The sequence below is a fragment of the Felis catus genome, chromosome B4 (assembly GCF_018350175.1).
Source record: "Felis catus isolate Fca126 chromosome B4, F.catus_Fca126_mat1.0, whole genome shotgun sequence".
Taxonomy (NCBI): domain Eukaryota; kingdom Metazoa; phylum Chordata; class Mammalia; order Carnivora; family Felidae; genus Felis; species Felis catus.
Window position 1 is genome coordinate 17,055,417 of NC_058374.1, and position 19,356 is coordinate 17,074,772.

General features: G+C 45.0%; 1 protein-coding gene across 6 annotated transcripts in view; it reads left to right on the forward strand.

The window, feature by feature from the left end:
- The first annotated feature begins 15,704 nt into the window (after positions 1-15,704).
- Positions 15,705-19,356, forward strand: part of SLC39A12 (solute carrier family 39 member 12) — an 87,587-nt gene continuing 83,935 nt past the window's right edge. The window contains exons 1-3 of one of the 6 annotated variants that reach the window (XM_045060967.1): positions 15,711-17,120; positions 18,231-18,299; positions 18,396-18,577. In XM_045060967.1, the coding sequence (XP_044916902.1) occupies positions 18,521-18,577 (57 nt within the window). In that variant the 5' untranslated portion in view covers positions 15,711-17,120; positions 18,231-18,299; positions 18,396-18,520. Of the gene's footprint in view, positions 17,121-18,230; positions 18,578-19,356 lie in introns of all 6 variants that reach the window. The other 5 variants (XR_002159328.3, XM_019834004.3, XM_003988133.6 and 2 more) reach the window with 5 other exon arrangements.

Genomic DNA, 19,356 nt, shown 5'->3' on the forward strand with positions numbered 1-19,356 from the left:
TTAGCTCTCACTTTGTTCTCGTCGCTTAATGGTATTTCAGTTTCCATTGTATCTGATAGTAACACATCCAGTAGTAAAATGCTGTAGAAAGCCAAAGAAAAAAGTGACGACTGTGTAAACTATGAACTCAAGAGCCAAAACTATGTTTTGAGGCCAAAACCACCACCACAGGGATGATCAACACCATCACCCCTGAGGATTCATGTCTCTGGCATCAGTGATCGCATCAGGGCATGAAGAGCTGAGTCAGAAATGAAGGCACCATCCATGCTGACCATGCAGCTGAAGGCCACACCCCAAATCGCATGCACGTTATGAACTTACAATTTTGAAGGAAGGAGGTTGAGATATTATACTGATGACTGATGACAGAAAAATCTAGAGTTGAGGCCACAGTCAGTACTGTCTTGACAGATTGTAAAAATACGAAAGATACCAACAACAAACTCAAGATAGCCCAGATCCACTGGGCAATATTTGCTTGTTGTCACAAAGCTTCCAAATGGTAAGCAGATCCTACCCTTTGTGACCCTTTTAACTTATCTTACCATATTTACCTTTAAAGGCTACAAGTAGCCAGAAAAGTACTTAATTAATGGACTTTAGACAGATTAAGAAGGCATTATTGGAAGGACATTTACACAAAGAACTACTTCTGTATTAAGTGTGCTTGGAAATCTGGGGGACATTTCTCCTTCTTCATTGTTCTGTTAAGTCCAGATAAGGTATTATTTTGTACATTATTTTGATGCAATTTGAGAGAAATGCCAGATGCTTAGTACATTTGATTTGAAATTAATTTATTACTAAAAACTTATTCCTCTTTGGGGTGCCTGGGTGGCTCTGTCCGTTAAGCGTCTGACTTTGGTTCAGGTCATGATCTCGCGGTCTGTGAGTTCGAGCCCCGCGTCAGGCTCTGTGCTGACAGCTCCCAGCCTGGAGTCTGCTTCAGATTCTGTGTCTCCCTCTCTCTGCCCTTGCCCTGCTCACACTCTGTCTCTCTCTCAAAAATAAATGAACATTAAAAAAATTTAATAGTGGGGCGCCTGGGTGGCGCAGTCGGCTAAGCGTCCGACTTCAGCCAGGTCACGATCTCGCGGTCCGTGGGTTTGAGCCCCGCGTCGGGCTCTGGGCTGATGGCTCAGAGCCTGGAGCTTGTTTCCGATTCTGTGTCTCCCTCTCTCTCTGCCCCTCCCCCGTTCATGCTCTGTCTCTCTCTGTCCCAAAAATAAATAAACGTTGAAAAAAAAAATTTAAAAAAAAAAAAAAAAATTTAATAGTAATAATAAAAAAAACTTGCCCCTCTTTTTGAAATAAAAAAAAGATCATGTTATAGGCCAGGAAAAGGTAGTAACTCTGTCAACATAGGTGTAAGTGATCCCAAGTTGATCATGGACTTAATTTATTAGGTCATTGTTCAACCTGATCAGCTCTAAAGAGAGAATTCTTGTGGATCTTGACTTTTGATATAGTGTGGATCCTCCCTTTTGATATAGTGTTGTATTTATAACCCATTCTAGTTAGGACTTCTGTGAAATGTATGGTGAGTAATTGATTTTGTTTTTGTAAATAGTCATTTAATGAAAAGAAAAATAAGATCCTGGAAAAAGAAGTAAGCATGAGAATGAATAAATACCATGTTCATGCTAATAAATTTCAAATTTGTATCTTTAGCCTTAACTTGCGCTTGGGACTTTTAACATGTCTACTTGACTGGTCTACTTGAATATTTCACACATACCTCGGATTTAACCAAATAGAACACAGCCTTTCCCCCCATGCTGTTACCACTCTGTGCTCCATTTTGTGAATGGCAACATGAGCTATCCAGTCGTTCAGTCTAGACAACTTGGAGCCATTCTTACTTCGTCTCTTTCACTCACACTCCATATCTGTCACCATGTCTATTCAATTCTCCCCAGATAAGCTCTTGGACTCATCCATGTCTCCCTCTTTCTATGGCTGCTCCCCAGTCCAACCACCATTATCTCTTGCCTGAAATACAAAAGTAGCCTGCTACCTGATCTCCATATTTCTGCTTCTGTTGTCCTCCATTTGTCCTCCAATGTGCAGCAAGTGACTTTTTAAAATGTGGGTCATATGTCACTCCACAAGTCAATACCTTTCAATAGCTTTTAATTTCATTTAGAAGACTACTCAACCTTCTTACCATGACCGATAGGACCCATATGATTGTCGTTGGCTTGCCACAGGCTCACCACCCACACACCAGCCTACTAATCCTTTCTCAGCATGTCAGAAAGTAGAACTCTCTTCCCTCAGGGACTTTGCTAATCCCTCCACTTGGAATGTGCTCTCTTCCCAGCTTCAAGAGCTAGACCCATTAGATCCTTCAAGTCATTTTCATTAAGCTAGGCTCCCATCCTGTTGTTCTTCAACCCAGCCTCCTGCTTGTTTCCAAAACACTCCTAATTCTTTAATATTTCCCTTTTATTTCTACCCCAGTGTAATGAAAGCAGGAACCAATATCTAGTTTGATTCATTGATGAATTTCTGGGACCTTCAGTAGTCCTTGCCTCATGATGGTGCCCAATAACGTTTGTTAACACCATTGAATCAATGGAAGAATTTAAATACTAAAATAATAAAAGAGGGCATCAGGCAGAATCCAGGGGCATGTTAATATCAACACTGGGGAGCAGGATGCAAACCTACAAGGAAACTCAAAAGAAGCAGTAGGAGAGGGAGGACTCTGCTAGAATATTCTGAAAGCCAATCAAAGGACACACTTCAAGAAGGAAGGGGGGTGAGGGGTAGGCTCTACCAAATGTTGCCACTTGTCAACCGAGACAAGGGTGGAAAGCTGTCTGCTGGATTTAGCTTTAAGAGTCATTTGTGACCTTGGTAAGAGCAGTTTCAAGAAGACTGGTGAAGGAGAAGAGAGATCAGGCACAAGTTACCGGAGGGAAAGATTTCAGTACAGTTGAGTACATGAACGGACCTAGGAGAGAACGAAAGTGTAAGAGTCAGCAGGGAGTCACCTATACTCAACCAAATACAGCCTCCCTGGGATCCACTTTTATGGAACCCAAAGCCCAAGTGAAAGAAAAAGAGTTTTCTAGAGTCACTGTGAAAATCACTTGGCGGGGGAGGGGGGGGGGCGGGAGGGGGAGGGTGCTTTTAAAAGTATCAATGTCCTGCCCCTTCCCTAATCCAATTCAATCAGATCTCTAGGGATGGGGCCTAGATAAAGTATATTTATAAAGCATCCAGGTTCCTCCGGTGTGCAGTCTCTTCAATGTTTTCCCCTCTCTTTCTTTTGTGTATCGAAAGAGCACTTTGCAGGTGGGAGGAGTTTCCTTGCTGGGCAAACATTGAGTTAGGGCAGTGGATAGATGCCAGCAGGAAGATATGAAGACATTAGTGGGTACCTTCACCTCTACCCAGTTGAATTGCTTTAAATCCATGCTTCCATTCATTTTTAAGAATTTGGTAGAGAACACATACCATAAAATGTACTATTGTAACCATTTTTATGGTTCAGTAGTAAGTATATTCACATTGTTGTATAACCAAAACTCTTTCATGTTGCAAAACTAAAACTCTAACCTATTAAGCAACTTTTCACCCCCTTAGACCAAGGAAGTGCTTGAAGGCTTCCGTCTGCTGCTAACGAGCCAGAATAAGCCTGACTCCTTATGGCATCACCTTGAAGGTCTTATTTATATGTCACCAGAGGCATCCTTGAGAGCGGAAGCTGGATGGCAATTTGTGCTCAGTGATAATCATTTTGTTCAGGATATTTCTAACCTCCCTGCTTCACTTGGTTTCACATGGACTTCTCTATTTTACTATAGTGCTCAAGTCAACTTGCCTTTCATGGCCTACCATGGGGTAAGGGATTCCCATAGAAGACAGTGTATATACCTTTCTCATAGACGTTCCTGCTGCATTCTGTTGGACTGCTTGCTTTTCTCTGACAAGCTGTGATGGTGGGTAGTGATCATGCTCCATTCATCACTATATAAGCAGCATATAGTGATGTAGGCATGCTCAATAAATATCTGAGTATGATACTATGTAAATATACATGTAACGCCTAACGCTCATTGAGACTTCCAATATGACATGGACAAGTCATTGATTGTATTGTTATTTAATTTAATTCGGGTAAATTCTCACAACAGCTGTATGAAGGCAAGTTTTCTATTTTTATCCTTACATCACAGAAAACTGATAGAAAGTTTAGGAAAAAGACAGATATCATATGTTTTCACTCATACGCGGAACTTGAGAAACTTAACAGAAGACGATGAGGGAAGGAAAGGGGAAAAAATAGTTACAAACAGAGAGGGAGGGAGGCAAACCGTAAGAGACTCTTAAATACAGAGAACAAACTGAGGGTTGATGGGGGGGTGGGTGAGAGGGGAAAATGGGTGATGGGCATTGAGGAGGACACCTGTTGGGATGAGCACTGGGTGTTGTATGCAAGCGATGAACCACCGAAACTACCCCCAAACCAAGAGCACACAGTACACTCTGTATGTTAGCCAATTTGACAATAAATTATATTAAAAACAAACAAAGCAAGTTTAGGAAAGTCGTGGAAGGTCACACAGCTAGCAAGTGGCTGAGGTGAAAATGAAGCTTGGGCAGTCTGACTCTTGAGTCAGTAAGCTGACTTTGAAAGAAATGAAAAAGGAAAGGAAGTAGGGACAACAAGGACTTTTATCTGTCTGAACTCCCTCCCTGGGCAAGAGGGAGCAGAGGTCATGAAAAGTGGACTAGATCAGGGTGGAATGGAAGTGGCCATGAGGTAGCATTCTGGTTCAAACCAAAGGGAGAGTCAATATGACTCCAAGTCGCCAGCAGCAAAGCAGGAAGTATTTCCAGAGACAGGGACCCAGAGCAGGGGATCATAGTGCCGGGGCCGCAAGAACAGCTTGTTTCCCAGCACTACCCACTCCTCCTTCTCCAGGATGACTATTCCCTGGGGCTTTGGGGTGGGGTGTGATCTTCAGGATTTCAAGCTGAATTGCAAATATCAGCACTGAGAACAACAAATGAGGTATTTCACTGTGTTTGTTACATTTATCGTCACCATCATGAATGAATAGATAATGCATATATAGGGTGCACAAATTAAAAGATTCAAGAGGATGGGGAACCCCCACACCCCCCATGCTCCAACCCCCATCCCTCAGCCACTGGCAAGTACTGTTGGAAGTTTCTTGTATATTCTTCTAGAGATAAGCTATATACACACACGCAAATGTGTATACATACACATACATACGCACACATATATGCACAGCATTTCTCTGGAAGAACATACAAGAAACTTTTAATAGTAGTACACACACACACACACGAATATCTATTCATCCATTTTCATCTTTCCAAGGTTTTTCTTTTCTTTTTTTTTTTTTTACACTTTCATCCCTTCTCTGTTCTCCTTATTTGAAGGGTTGTGCTTCTTTTATTAAAAAATCCTCTATTGTCATTACGATGGTCAATATAATTGCATTACATTATCACAGTTACATTGGAGGACAGCTCAGAGATGAACATACACGGTGTTTAACCAGAAGTCTTGTTACATATTGATAGCCTGACAAAAGGTATTGATGGAGAGCAGCTGGAAGTCAATCCAGGATCGGGCAGTCACGGACGATCTATGGGAAGTTGAGTGAGAAGGAAGGATTCTAACAAAATCCGGGCTTTTATAATAATAACAGTAATATTCACCTGACATTTTCAGTGCCAGGTGCTGTGCTTTACATGTGCTGTCTCTCTCATTTAATCCTCACACAAAATAGGTACTATATCATCGTCTGCATTTCAGAGATTAGGACTTCGGAGTTCAGAGATATCCAGTAAACTGACCAAGCTCACGAATCTTATGAATGACCGAGCCTGGAATTTAAATGTACACCTGCCTGAAACCTTTTTCTTAACTCCCAGGGCTGCTCATTATATTCTCTCCTGACTCATTCCTGACCACCATGAGTAGATTGGATCGAACTTCAGTTTGGGGAATGCATGTATATCAATGAGGACAAGATATTCTCAGCGAAGTTTGCCAGAGTCCGTTGTTCTTTTCAAATGACATTTGAAAAATAAGAACAATATTGTCTTAGAAACTGGGTGATGAGAACCAGTTTTAGGTCTACGTGAAGGCACCCCATCTGTGATTTCTGATGCTATCCCAAAGCACCCTCACCTCCAGTATTCCCCTAGCTTAGCCTTAATCTTTTCACACTCTCTTCAACTCTAAAATCTAAAGAAATTCAGATGGAACATGCTATATAGTTTCAGAGAGAAGCTGAGTTTCCAGAAGTTCTACTTTGACAGGAAATTGGGTTTCAATAATATTATATTGACAGGATAGTTCATGTGATGTGTCAACCTGACAGGGCCATGGGTTGCCCAGGTAATTGGTTCCACATTGTTTTTGAAAGTGTCGGTGAGGGGTGTTTCTGGATGAAATTAGCATTCGAATCAGTGGGCAGAGTAAAACAGATGGCCCTTCTAAATGTGGGTGGGCCTCGTCTAGTCAGCTGAGGGTCTGAATAGAAAAAAGTGAAGGAGGAATTCACTCTCTCTACTTGAGAATCTCTCAGCTGGGACATCAGTCTTCTCCTGCCTTTGGACTTGCACTGGAACTTATACCACCAGGTCCCCTGGTTCTAAGGCCTTTGGACTAGATGTATTGGGACTTCTCAGCTTCCATAATCATATAATCCAAGTCCTTATAACCAGTGAGTCAATCAGTCAATGTCTGCCTATCTTTCTATTACGTATGTGTCTATCTATCTATCATCTATCTATCTAAACTTTATCTATATATCTCCTATTGGTCCTGTTTCTCTGGGAAATTAATTAAATCGGCAGTTCCAAAATGTAGTGAATAGGGCCACTGCACTGCACACCCCTGAGGGGCACCACTCACATCATGGACTATGTGAATGATACCAGGTCAAGCTGAGGCTTCAACTTTCCTGAATCCAGGGCTCTTTACCAGCAGTTATGGGACCCAACAAGGGTTCTCCTTGTAATATAGAAGTGCCCTCCAGTTCAAGGAAGGTCCGATCTAGGTGTTTGCAATGTACCTTTCACAGTAGGAATCCTGGAACGTAGCAACTATTTGCACAAAGGTGCTCAGTTTGGCAATTGAGGCCCATGTATTAGCTGGAGGTTTTTTGTTTTGGGTTTTTTTTTAATCTTTTCATCTTTAGAAGAGGAGGATGCTAAGTAGAATAAGAGATCAGAGCCTGGCTCCCCAGGATATCATTTTCTCCGTTTAGCACCTTATCATTTTGACTGTGACGATTTCTTTTTCAGTGGTTGAGCTACTTTCTATTAAGCTGTCCTCCCTTTTTCCCAGCAGCAAGTGTGTCCTGATCGCACCCATTCTCTTTTATCCACACAGGGATCACACAGTTCTAATCAACCTCTCCTCCTCTGGGCCATTCATTCAATTATTCATTTATTCGTTCATCAGATATTTATTCAGCATCCACTATATGCAAGGCACCGTGTGGAAACGGGGATACAGAAGTGACAGGAAGACACAGTCCTTCCTCCTGTGGACCTTGGAGGCCTGTAGGAAAGACTGAATTTTTTCTTGAAGTTTATTTATTTTGAGAGAGAGAAGGCGTGTGTGTGTGTGTGTGTGTGTGTGTGTGCGCGCGCACGCGCGCGCGTGCGCGTGCGCACAAGCTGGGGGAGGGGCAGAGAGAAAGGGAGAATCCCAGGCAGGCCATCCAGGCACCCAGGAAAAGAAATCAGTAAACAAATGATTTCGCACAGAACTTTTAATTGTTATTGAAGGAAGCACAGTGGAAGAAACTTACAGGAAGACGTGAAGGTACGTATTGAGGTCAGAGGAGACTTGAGAAAGTTGAAAAGGATGGAATGAGTCAAAGCTCAGAGAAATTGCTAATTGGAAGGTTGGGTGGTCGGGAAAGAGTGTGTGGGGAGCAGTTAGGGAGGCAAAAAAGCAAGGTGGGAGCCCACTGCTTAGGGTGAGCCTGCGCCGTTTCTTAGCTCCCAGTCTTTACAAACCCCTAGTTGAGACGATCTCTTTTATTTTCCTTTCAATTCTCCAAAATTTAATTAAAAAGGAATTCCCTAGGGGCACCTCGGTGGCTCAGTCGGTTAAGCGTCCGACTCTTGATTTTGGCCCAGGCCTGATCTTCTGGTTTGTGAGTTTGAGCCGCGCATCGGGCTCCATACTGATGGTGCACAGTCGGCTTGGGATTCTGTCTCCCTCTCTCTGCCCCTTCCCATCGTCAGAACTCATGAACACTTTAAAAGCTGGTATTGGGGCGCTTGGGAGGGGGCCCAGTCAGTTGGGCATCCGACTTTGGTTTGGGTCATGATCTCATGGTTGGTGAGTTCGAGCCCCGTGTGGGGCCTGGACTGACAGCTCAGAGCCTGGAGCCTGCTTCGGAATCTGTGACTCCCTTGCTCTCTGCCCCTCCCCCACTTGTGCTCTGTCTGTCTGTCTCTCAAAAAATAGATAAACGTTAAAAAAAAAAAAAGGTTTTTTTTGAAGTTGGTATCTTCCCGATATTGGCATATCTTCCCAATATCTTCCGTTCACAGAGCCTGCCCTCTCTCTCACATAAGAGTTTGGTTCATGCATGATCATCATATGATTGTACATTTAGCAATGGGTTCCCAAAATGGTGATTCCCCTCCTCCTTGTTTTCAAATGGTAGCTGTCTTCGGTCTAACTAACACAGGTAAGTGGCTGCTGGCTACATCAGAGCTCACTGATGGTGGCCATTTTCCATTCCCGGGTGCTTGCTACATATTGCATGCAGTTCTTGATGCTAGGGCTACAAAAATGGTGAAGATCCGGGCCCAGTAATGGGTGAGATAAGACAGACGTATATATCACCACATCCTGGGACCAGTAGGATAAAAACAAAGTCTCACAAAGCAAAGAGGATGCCGATCCTACTACCGCATGGGAATCGTGGGGCCTTTCTTTAAAAGAACGTGTTAGTTGGGGCGCCTGGGTGGCTCAGTCGGTTAAGCGTCCATCTTCCGCTCAGGTCACGATCTCACGGTTTTTGAGTTCGAGCCCCGCGTCGGGCTCTGTGCTGACAGCTCAGCGCCTGGGGCCTGCTTCGGATTCTGCGTCTCCCTCTCTCTGCCCCTCCCCCACTTACGCTCTGTCTCTCTCTCTCTCTCTCAAAAATAAATAAACATTAAAAAAAAATGTAAAAGGGGGCACCTGGGTGGCGCAGTCGGTTGAGCGTCCGACTTCAGCCAGGTCACAATCTCGCGGTCCGCGAGTTGGAGCCCCGCGTCGGGCTCTGGGCTGATGGCTCAGAGCCTGGAGCCTGTTTCCGATTCTGTGTCTCCCTCTCTCTCTGCCCCTCCCCCGTTCATGCTCTGTCTCTCTCTGTCCCAAAAATAAATAAACGTTGAAAAATAAAAATAAAAAAAACAATGTAAAAGCACGTGCTATCTGAGCTGCGTCTTAGTGAAAATCAAACCAAACAAAGTATAGATTTGGCAGTAGAGGGGAGAAAGGGCGCTGACAGCCCTGAGAAAATAGCTTGAATACTAGAACCTAGAGAAGCTCAGGGCAAGAGAAGTGAAGGAAAGTGGCCTGGAGAAGGAGCCGAAGACAGAGGGACTGGAGGGGAACTTTTCACAGAATTGTACTGTAGAGCTTGCATAATAATTGCAGACTGATGACAGTCCATTTACTGAGCTCCTAGCTGTGCCAGGTACCAAAATGCGATAAAAGGAGGTGATATCCCCATCTTAAAAAATTAGGAGAAGGCTCAAAGCATCCATAAAATAGCCTACCTGGGGCCAATATTCTTCCCCTCCCCCCCCCCCCCCCCCATGTCTCTCTGATTCCTGTTACCATCACGGCCTGCTTTAACTCTAGAAATCATCCTGGCTTGCAGTTTTCAAAGTATTGCAAAGAGCCCTCAGCTGTTGTGGAGTTCCACAAACAATAAAAAGTACTTTCCCAAACAAGGGGGTGCCTGTCTGGCTCCGTCAGTAGAGCGTGAGACTCTTGATCTTGGGGTTGTGAGTTTGAGCCCCATGTTAGAGGAGTAGAGTTTTACTTAATAATAATAATTTAAAAAATACTATCCTACCAAAACACAATCATTACTCTTCTTGCATTTATGTATTAGGATGTCCTCCTTTAAATGAAAAGTTTTAAAAGTTTATTGATTTACTTTGGGAGGGGGGCAGCAGAAAGAGAGGGAGGGAGAGAATCCCAAGCAGGCTCTGTGCTGTCACTGCAGAGCTTGACGTGGGGCTCGATCTCACGAACGTGAGATCATGACCTGACCCGGAATCGAGAGTCAGACATTCAACTGATTGAGCCACCCGGGCGCCCCCCCAAAATTTTTTACAAGAGAGCTTTGACGCTGAAACAAATGCATGATTTAGAAAAGGAAAATTATTGATTTATTCCAATCCTCTTTTAAGAATGACTTTTTTTTCCCTCCTGTGCAAAATTACACATATTTACTATAAAAATGTGGAAAATCTAGAAAAAAGAAGGAAAAATCACCTATATATTCCTACCACCAGTGGGGAACTATTAATACTTAATTTATAGTAATATTCTCACCATAGACATGTGACATAGTTTTGATCTATGTAACATTATACACAAATGTTTAAAACTAGCTTTTCTTGTTATACAATGTGCCTCGTAATGGGATAAATATTGGAAAGCTCTCTTTCCATACTGAGAAGGAAATCCACCAAGTAAGAAGCACTGAACAATTTATTTTGTAGAATTCTTGTGAATGCCATTAGTTAAATCAACATAAATGTTGAACCATCCTTTCTGGCAATATTTGAGTTCAAAACTTTTTAAACTTGTCTTTAACTTAAAGGATATTCAACAGACAGAAATTTCAGCACATCACATAATTCTGATATCTATCCTTTAACACCAACATCTTAATCTTGAGAGCAGGATAAAGGGGCCCCTGGGTGCCTCAGTCCGATGACTCTTTTTTTTTTTAATTTTTTAATGTTTGTTTATTTTTGAGAGAGGTGGAGACAGAACGCGAGTGGGTTGGGGCAGAGAGAGAGGGAGACACAGAATCCGAAGCAGGCTCCAGTCTCTGAGCTGTCAGCACAGAGCCCGATGCGGGGCTCGAACTCACGGACCGGGAGATCATGACCTGAGCTGAAGTCGGACGCTCAGCCGACTGAGCCACCCAGGTGCCCCCAGATGACTCTTGATCTCCACTCAGGTCATGATCTCACAGTTTGTGAGACTGAGCCCCATGTCAGGCTCTACACTTGGGATTCTGTCTCTGCCCCTCCCCTGCTCTCTCTTATGCTTTCTCTCAAGTAAATAAACTAAAAAAAAAAAGCTTAAAAAAAAGCAGGATAAACTGTTAAATAAAGATTCTGCTATTTTTCTAAAAATATTCTAGAAACCGCAATGGTTTGGGTTTGTGGAGTAAAAAATATATTCGACGGTTGTGTACCTTAATACCCTTTGGTCTCAAATTACAAAGGATTAGAGCTTCGTTTTAGGAACAAGCAAATAAGAAATTAAAAAGGAAAAAATTCCGTGTTTTAGACTGGCTCTCAAGATTCTGAGTAAATATTAAATGTTGAATATATCCTGCGTAATATTTGTGGCTAACCCCGGGAGGGCTTGGAAACAAGTAAAGTTGGGGTGTGGCCAGAAGATCGAGAAAGATGTTGTAAGAAGTTCCAGTGTCTCCACTTCCCCAGCAAAGAACATGGATGAAAAATACAGCCTTTCGGAATGTTAAGTGGCCATAATTACTTACATAGTTGCCTGTGCCCTTCCCTTCGACAGCTCATGCCCCGCCATGACCCCCACTTCTCGGTGTTCACCTCCTTACGGTACCCGTCTCCCCTGCCCCCCGTGGGTGGGATATGTGATTCCCTTCTGACCACTGAAATAGGAAATGTCCCTCTGCGATTAGAATTCGTAAGATTGCCAACAGTCACACGCGTTTGACAGGCCATCCTTCCCGGGCAAGTCTTCAAGAGAAACCCCAGCCCTGCCCGACGCCTGGGTTGCGGCCTGACGAGGCTTGAAAACAGAGACCGCACGTCAGCCGTGTCGGGGCTCCTGCCCCACAGAAATGGTGAGGTAACAAATGTGTCCTGTTTATGGTCTAAATCTGTGTCAATCTGTTATGCAGAAGTAGATGACTAATACACCTACTGACACAGTGATTCACCCAGAGTGAGTCAGGAAAGGAGTTGTGAAATGAAGTGGTCACTGGACCTCCTCAAACCCGCTCTCCGCTTCTGTTAGCTTTTTCCATGTCTGAAAAAGTCACTTCACGAAGCAGAAAAAGATGACAACGCGGATCATTGTTGTCTCCAGGGGCACCCGTGTTTGCATCTGGCACAGACGAACGGAAGACTTGGCAAAAGGGACCTCACAGACATCCAGATGTAGGGGCTTAGCGGTTTCACTCAATCCAAACTGCAGGGACAGGGCACGGGGGGCTCCCACCGTGACTCGTGACTCGGCTGATCACTTTCCTGTTTAGGCTCCTTCTTCGGTCTTCTGGCTCCAGCCCTTGGCCTCCGGCTCCTTAAGTCCCTGGGGCCACATGCAGTGTCGTTTCTGCCTTCCGGACGCTCCCTTTGCTGTCCCCAGCGGACTTCAGCTATGTCACGTGCCTCACTTCTCGGGAGCCTGGAAAAGTGAGGTGGATGGATAGAGGCTGGGAGCCCAGCAAAGTCTGCCCCTCAAAGCTTTGTTCCCACAGAGAGAATCATGGAAAGACACCAATGACATGGAAAGCAAGCTATAAATGAGGATTCATCAAAGCCCAATGGGAAGGTGAATTTTTGAAATGACTTATAAAATGGATCCATTTACGGCGAGACTGACCTGAGATGAATAACAACGTTGAGCTTCAAAATCATGCATATAACGTAATTCAAATTTTGTTAAAATAATCAATAGAGATAAACTAAAAGACATAAACTAAAAAAGATACACATAATACAGAGGCCACTTTTTTTTTATACTCTTAGGTGTTTTCTATAGTTTCTTTTATTTTTTATTTTTAAAAACTAAAAAAAAAAATTTTTAATGTTCATTCATTTTTTGAGGGACAGAGACAGAGCCCAAGTGGGAGAGGGGCAGAGAGAGAGGGCAGGGGGACACAAAGAATCCGAAGCAGGATCCAGGCTCTGAGCTGTCAGCACAGAGCCCGATGTGGGGCTGGAACTCGTGATCTGTGAGATCATGACCTGAGCCGAAGTCAGACGCTTAACTGAGCCACCCAGGCGCCCCTATGGTTTTTTAATTAGTGAATATATATGGCTTTTGTAAGGAGAAGAAGAACGTTGCTTGAAAGCTGCACATGAAATGTGTGTTTCTTTTAAGAATCATTTTTACTATCGGCTTCCAAGTCGAAGATGGCTGAAAGGTCTAACGTCAAAACAAATTGACATTTTCTTTTTTTTTTTTTTAATTTTTTTTTCAACGTTTTTTATTTATTTTGGGGACAGAGAGAGACAGAGCATGAACGGGGGAGGGGCAGAGAGAGAGGGAGACACAGAATCGGAAACAGGCTCCAGGCTCTGAGCCATCAGCCCAGAGCCTGACGCGGGGCTCGAACTCACGGACGGCGAGATCGTGACCTGGCTGAAGTCGAACGCTTAACCGACTGCGCCACCCAGGCGCCCCCAAATTGACATTTTCTAATTGTTACTTCCGTGTCGCAGACTCAGAAGTTGTGTAAGGTAGTCCCTACCCTGTAGGGGCTGTCTTCTCAGTGGAATAAATATCCTGCTTTTCCTCTGAGACATCGTTTCGTGAGCAGGTAGCATTTGTCTCACACGCCTGCTAGGTTGCCCTGTTAGGTAGTATTGAAAAGTAGAACCGGAGATTCTGTTGGTTTCAAAGTTCTATTTTTTGCTTACATTTTTTTTTCCTCTGAGAATTTTTGGGCTGAAAGGTTTGGGGAAGAATTCGAAAATCAGAGTGTAGCAGATCATTTCCTTGATGATGGGCTCTCCTCTGATTCCTCCGTGTATCCCCCCCGCCCCCACCCATGCTGTGCTGTAAGAGAAGTTTGCACTTATAAATAGAATCAAGGGACCTCGTCACAACCCAAGGTTGCTCCATGGTGTAAACACCAGTTTCAATGAGGACGGGCCTGGATTTCTTGCGGCACCTACCATCTGTGTGACACTGAGTATTTCTGAGATGTACAATGAGTTCATTAGGTTCCATCGATATCACATGAGAAAATACACATGAAGTTGCTTAGCACCGTGCCTAGGCATAAAAGACACTCACAAAATGATAACAAACTTTATTATTTAGAGAGGTTAGTGTCTTGGAAAAAGAGGGAAGAAGACCACGTAGAGGAGCACCTGGGGAGAAACTGGGCCCAGAGGTAGCTCAGAGTTGTAGGACCTCCTATTACTGCCCGAGAAACGCCCCCCCCCCCCCCAAGGCTGAATGCTGAAGAGGCACACACAAAACCCTGTCATCAGCTCAAAGCCTCCTTTCCTGAGGAAATTTGCTGGGAAATTATTGAAATGGATATATAAATCTGTGATGACTATGGAAGTGAATGATGATCCCTAAAGTTGTACAGTGCACAACCTGCAAAACTGTACTGGGCATGCCAGAACTATACCCACAAGATGGCTTTCTCCTCGTTTTAGTCTCTTAAATTGCTGATGTGTTGTATTTTATGTTTCCCGGTGGGCCCCTTTAAATTCTTTCTAGGTCAAGGCAGGGTACCCATGCCAATACGTTATAAGACCTGAAGAAGTTGAAAGGTAGGATATACCAAAAGGCACAGAATCCACGCTGAAGGAAGGACTGGTCAGTCCCTGTCTTCCCTCCCACTTCCGGTCCCCTGCATCTTCCTGTGATGGCACAAAGTATGTACATCAAGACATACTGCCGCAGACGTGAGTGGTCCCAAGGGGGCTAAATGCCTTGTAACTACCATTCAGGAGGAAATTAGCTCCTTCTTTATGCATTTGCTTAGCTAACATCTGAAACGTACTACCCCTCGACGTTGGCTTCGATTGCAGATACAACCATGTTTGAGAAAGGTTGGTTTCAGGCTTGTGGGGGAAGCAGACGGCTGCGACCCAGAGTCAGGAGAAGGTGACACCAGCCGTGTTCCGCCAAGTGTCTCCTTACCCTTTATTATTCCCACTTTCTTCCGATCCGCCTGCCGGCCCTCCGCGGTTTGGCTGGACTTGGGGCCGCATCCAGGGCTTCCCCCCGACCCACCTGAACGTCATCCCAACGGGGACAGGGACAGGGACGTGGTCGGTGGCTGACTGTGGGGGCGCAGCCAGCCTTGGGGGCAAACAGCGCAGGCTCGGGCACGTGACCGGGGGAGGCAGTCGACCTCGTGGGGTGTCGAGCGGCTGTGGGTGGGGTGGCTGCAGGCGGTGGGAGCAGCGGAGAATTCCCGCAGGAGGTCACGTGCTGGGGTCCTCTCGGGAGCGAATCCCTTAGCCACAGGGAAGCCGAGGCTGGGAAATAGGACTTCTGGGGTGGACACCGGCATAGGGGAATCGGGAAAAAGCTCCCCAAGTCTCAGAAGGGGGGCACTGTCCTGGCACCAGCGGTTAGAGCGAATCAGGATCCGGTTCCGCTGCAACCCAGCAGTTTATGCAGTGAGACCTGGGCAGGGAAGACGGATGCGGCACCTGCTCGTTTGGGGCGGGGCCGGGAAGCCAGGGCTTAATCCCGGAAACAAGGTCAAGCCGAGGGACTGAAAGCACGCGATGGGAGGACGTGATACTGTGCTCAGTAGGTTTTGGACTACTTTGCTCCAGTTACCTCCCAGACGACCCCCGAGACCCCCGGGGCTGAGATGGTCTCCCCTGTGGAGATGGAGGGGGCTCTGGCCACGTCCCTCTGTCCTGAGCCCAGGCCCTTCTCCGCCCCGACTGGGGTCACAACTGGGGGCGGGTCCTGACCAGCTCCTCTCGCCTCTGCTGGCCTGATGATTCTGGACACTAACTGCAGCCCATCTCACCAGAGAGCTCAGGAGAAACAGGCCAGGTCTCTGCTCTTGGCAGTTTAGGCAAATCCAAGGGCTCCGTGATGTGCAATTAAAGAGACGCCGGGCATTTCTGGGAGCATTTGCCTTCCACGTTTCTGTGAGTATTAGCAGCGTTCTCTTAGGATGGCCTCACCCTGCTGCTGCCAGTTTTCATACCCAGTTAGTGACGGAGGAGCTAATGCTCCCAACTGCTTTCTCTTTTCGTTTCCTCCGCCTCCTTCCAGAAGCCCCCTCCCCTCCCCACTCCTACCCCAGGGCCCGAACTCGGAACTCCGTCCCTTCCCTTCATCCTCTTTGTTTTTCACGTACCATTTACATGCACTCTGTGCATTTTGAAATCGTGGGTTGTAACTTCTTACCTCGTATACAATTTGCCACTTTGTTCTCTCAGTCACTCCTTCGGAAGAATTTGCTGAGAGCCTGTTTCACGGGGCGCTTGTATCACAGACTCTGGGGTCAGAATATACACGCTAATTAAAGTTCCCCACTCCCATCCACTTACTTCCCGGGTAAGAACTTTATGCCTCCAATAAAGACTTTTCCTCCTGTTTAAAGACAGCTTTTTACAGATTTTCGAATGCCTTCAACCTTTGAAACCTCTGCACCTGATAAAATTAAGGCTTTAAAGAGCTTACTTTTTCAATAAATCTTTGGTTTGAGGGTTGATAAAACAGAGAAGCAACTGAAAAGAAAAAAGAAATCTCGACCTAACACTAAAGACTTTCCGTCCTGCAAGGTGGAATCCTTTGACCTGGATCTGTCTCTTCAAAGGCACGTGACTGTAAGAAATTCTAGGTTTTTCTCAGACTTCTAAGAGAACTGGTAAATATTGATCTAAAACGTTAGGTTCATTAGCCAACTTTTATTTGATTTTCCTGAAAATCTGCCAGACAGAAAGTTCTCTCTTTTACCCGCCTTCATTGGTATCCCCGGAGCAGTTTTCTCCACAGCAACCGAAAACGTCTCTGGGTTGAAATAATCCTCTCCTGCTTCCAATGCACAGTCAAGGAATTTTAAAACCAGAGGACTTTGTAATCACAAAATACTCTCCGAGATTTAGAAGGCCACAGAGCTCCAGAGAAATAGCCATTTATCTTTCTCCTAACGGTAAGCACTGCGTTTAGAAATGTTTGTAGCATCTTCTGTCGTTTTTTAATGCTAACATAAGAATCTTAAACTCTCTCTCTCTTTTTTTTTTTAAATCGTGGAAGTAATCCCAGTATCTTTGTTACTACCCCACAGTCATTATTAGGTCATTTCTGGGCCAAGATCTGACATGAGATGCTGTTAACAATTTGTGTTCCTTAAGCAACAGATTGAAGACATTAATTTTTTTTTTTTCAGAAAGCTGATTGGCTCTAACATTGTCCTTTATGCCTTTAGTGACCACTGAGTCTGTGGATTTATTGTGGCTCTTGTGGTCTTGAAACACTCCTGTTTTTCTGCTAGCTCGTACTTTTAATAAATTAAAAACGGGAAAATGACCAGTGTTTTCTGGACGTGACAGTTTTCTTCCATAGTATCCTTCTTATCTCAAACCTTCTCACTCAGCATGATGTACGTAATTTGTTGAAATTCATTTTCTCAGGCACACCTGGGTGGCTCAGTCGGTGAAGCATCCGCCTTCCGCTCAGGTCATGATCTTACGGTTCGTGGGTTCAAACCCCGGTCGGGCTCTGTGCTGACAGCTCAGAGCCTGGAGCCTGCTTCAGATTCTGTCTCCCTCTCTCTCTCTGTCCCTTCCTAGTTCACGCTCTGTCTCTCTCTGTCTCTCAAAGGTAAACATTTAAAAAACTTAAAAAATAGTAATAATAAAAAGAAATTGATTTTCTCTTTATTTTTATTTGTTTACTTGAGTGATGAGAACCACACCTCACAGAGTTCTACATTAGGATGGGATAAAATGAGGGTATTTCCTGTCTGGTTCCTATGACTTGTACCCTGTGCAAGATAAACAGAGAAACTTACCCTTCCTGACTTTTTTACTCTTTTTATTTTAGAAGGAGGCAGTGTGACAAACTCCTTGGATGTTCTACAGTTCAAAAGTCTCCAGCCATGATAGTTTCCTGCTGTTCGCAGTTATAAATGACCTACAGACCCCCTACTGTTCAGAAACAGCTTGCCACTGCAAATCAGCTTAGCCACCCAATTAATGAATCCTTTCAAACACGTTGCAGCCACGGTAATTAAGGCCTTTATTTTCCCCCTTTACCACAGAAATTCCTCCCATTACAAGTTTACACCGTGAACGGCAAGCCACCCAACTCCCTTAGACACTGACTTGAGGTAAAGGAAGAGTGGAAATGTGCTTCTGGACAAAGCTTCCGGTATTTTGGGTGCCATTGTTCCTTCTCCTCAGCCTTGTTCCCTCTACTGAGACAGAAAGACCCTCAACCCAGGACAGCGGCAGCACTTGGAGTCCAGGCCACCTGACGGAAGTGCTACGAGCTCTCTCTGCTGGCGATCCCCCACCCCTGAACCATTCTGGAAGCCTCCTCAAAACACTGATGGAGAAAACTGGCTGCCCACGGAGGACAAACGGAATGCAAGGAGATTGCCATCTGGTTAGTGTAACAGAATGGGATCAGGTACCAGGGAACGTTCAAGAAAGAGCAGTGGCTTCTCTAGCCGTTTGCTTCAGTAAGGCAAACTCAAACGCAGTACCCAAGTGGGCTGTGCCTTGTGATATCATGTCTCCCATATTTAGGGTACGGAAAGTCATTTAGCGTTCTACAAATAGTACTTGAAAACAGGGAGGATCTTGTTGTAGTAATATGGTAATGTTTGTAGAAGCCTTTCTACGACCCTTGTGCATGTTCAGAGGTATTTAGTTATAAGGGTGAACTTTTTTTTTTAATTTTCTTAACGTTTATTTATTTTTGAGACAGAGAGAGACAGTGCATGAACGGGGGAGGGTCAGAGAGAGGGAGACACAGAGTCTGAAACAGGCTCCAGGCTCTGAGCTGTCTGCACAGAGCCCGACACGGGGCTCGAACTCACGGACCGCGAGATCGTGACCTGAGCCGAAGTCGGCCACTTCACTGACTGAGCCACCCAAGCGCCCCTGTAAGTGTGAACTTTTTATTTTTAAGAGAGAGAAAGAGTCCATGCATGCACAAACTGGGGGGGGGGGGGTGCCCGAGGAGGGGAGAGAGAGAGAGAGAGGGAAAGAGAGCAAGGAAGAATCTTAAGCAGGCTCCATGCTTAGTGCGGAGCCCAGTGTGGGGCTTGATCCCACAACCCTAGGATCATGACCTGAGCCAAAATCAAGAGTTGGACACTTGACCGACAGAGCCACCCAGGTGCCCCACGAGCATGAACTTTCAGTTCTTTCTTCTTTCTG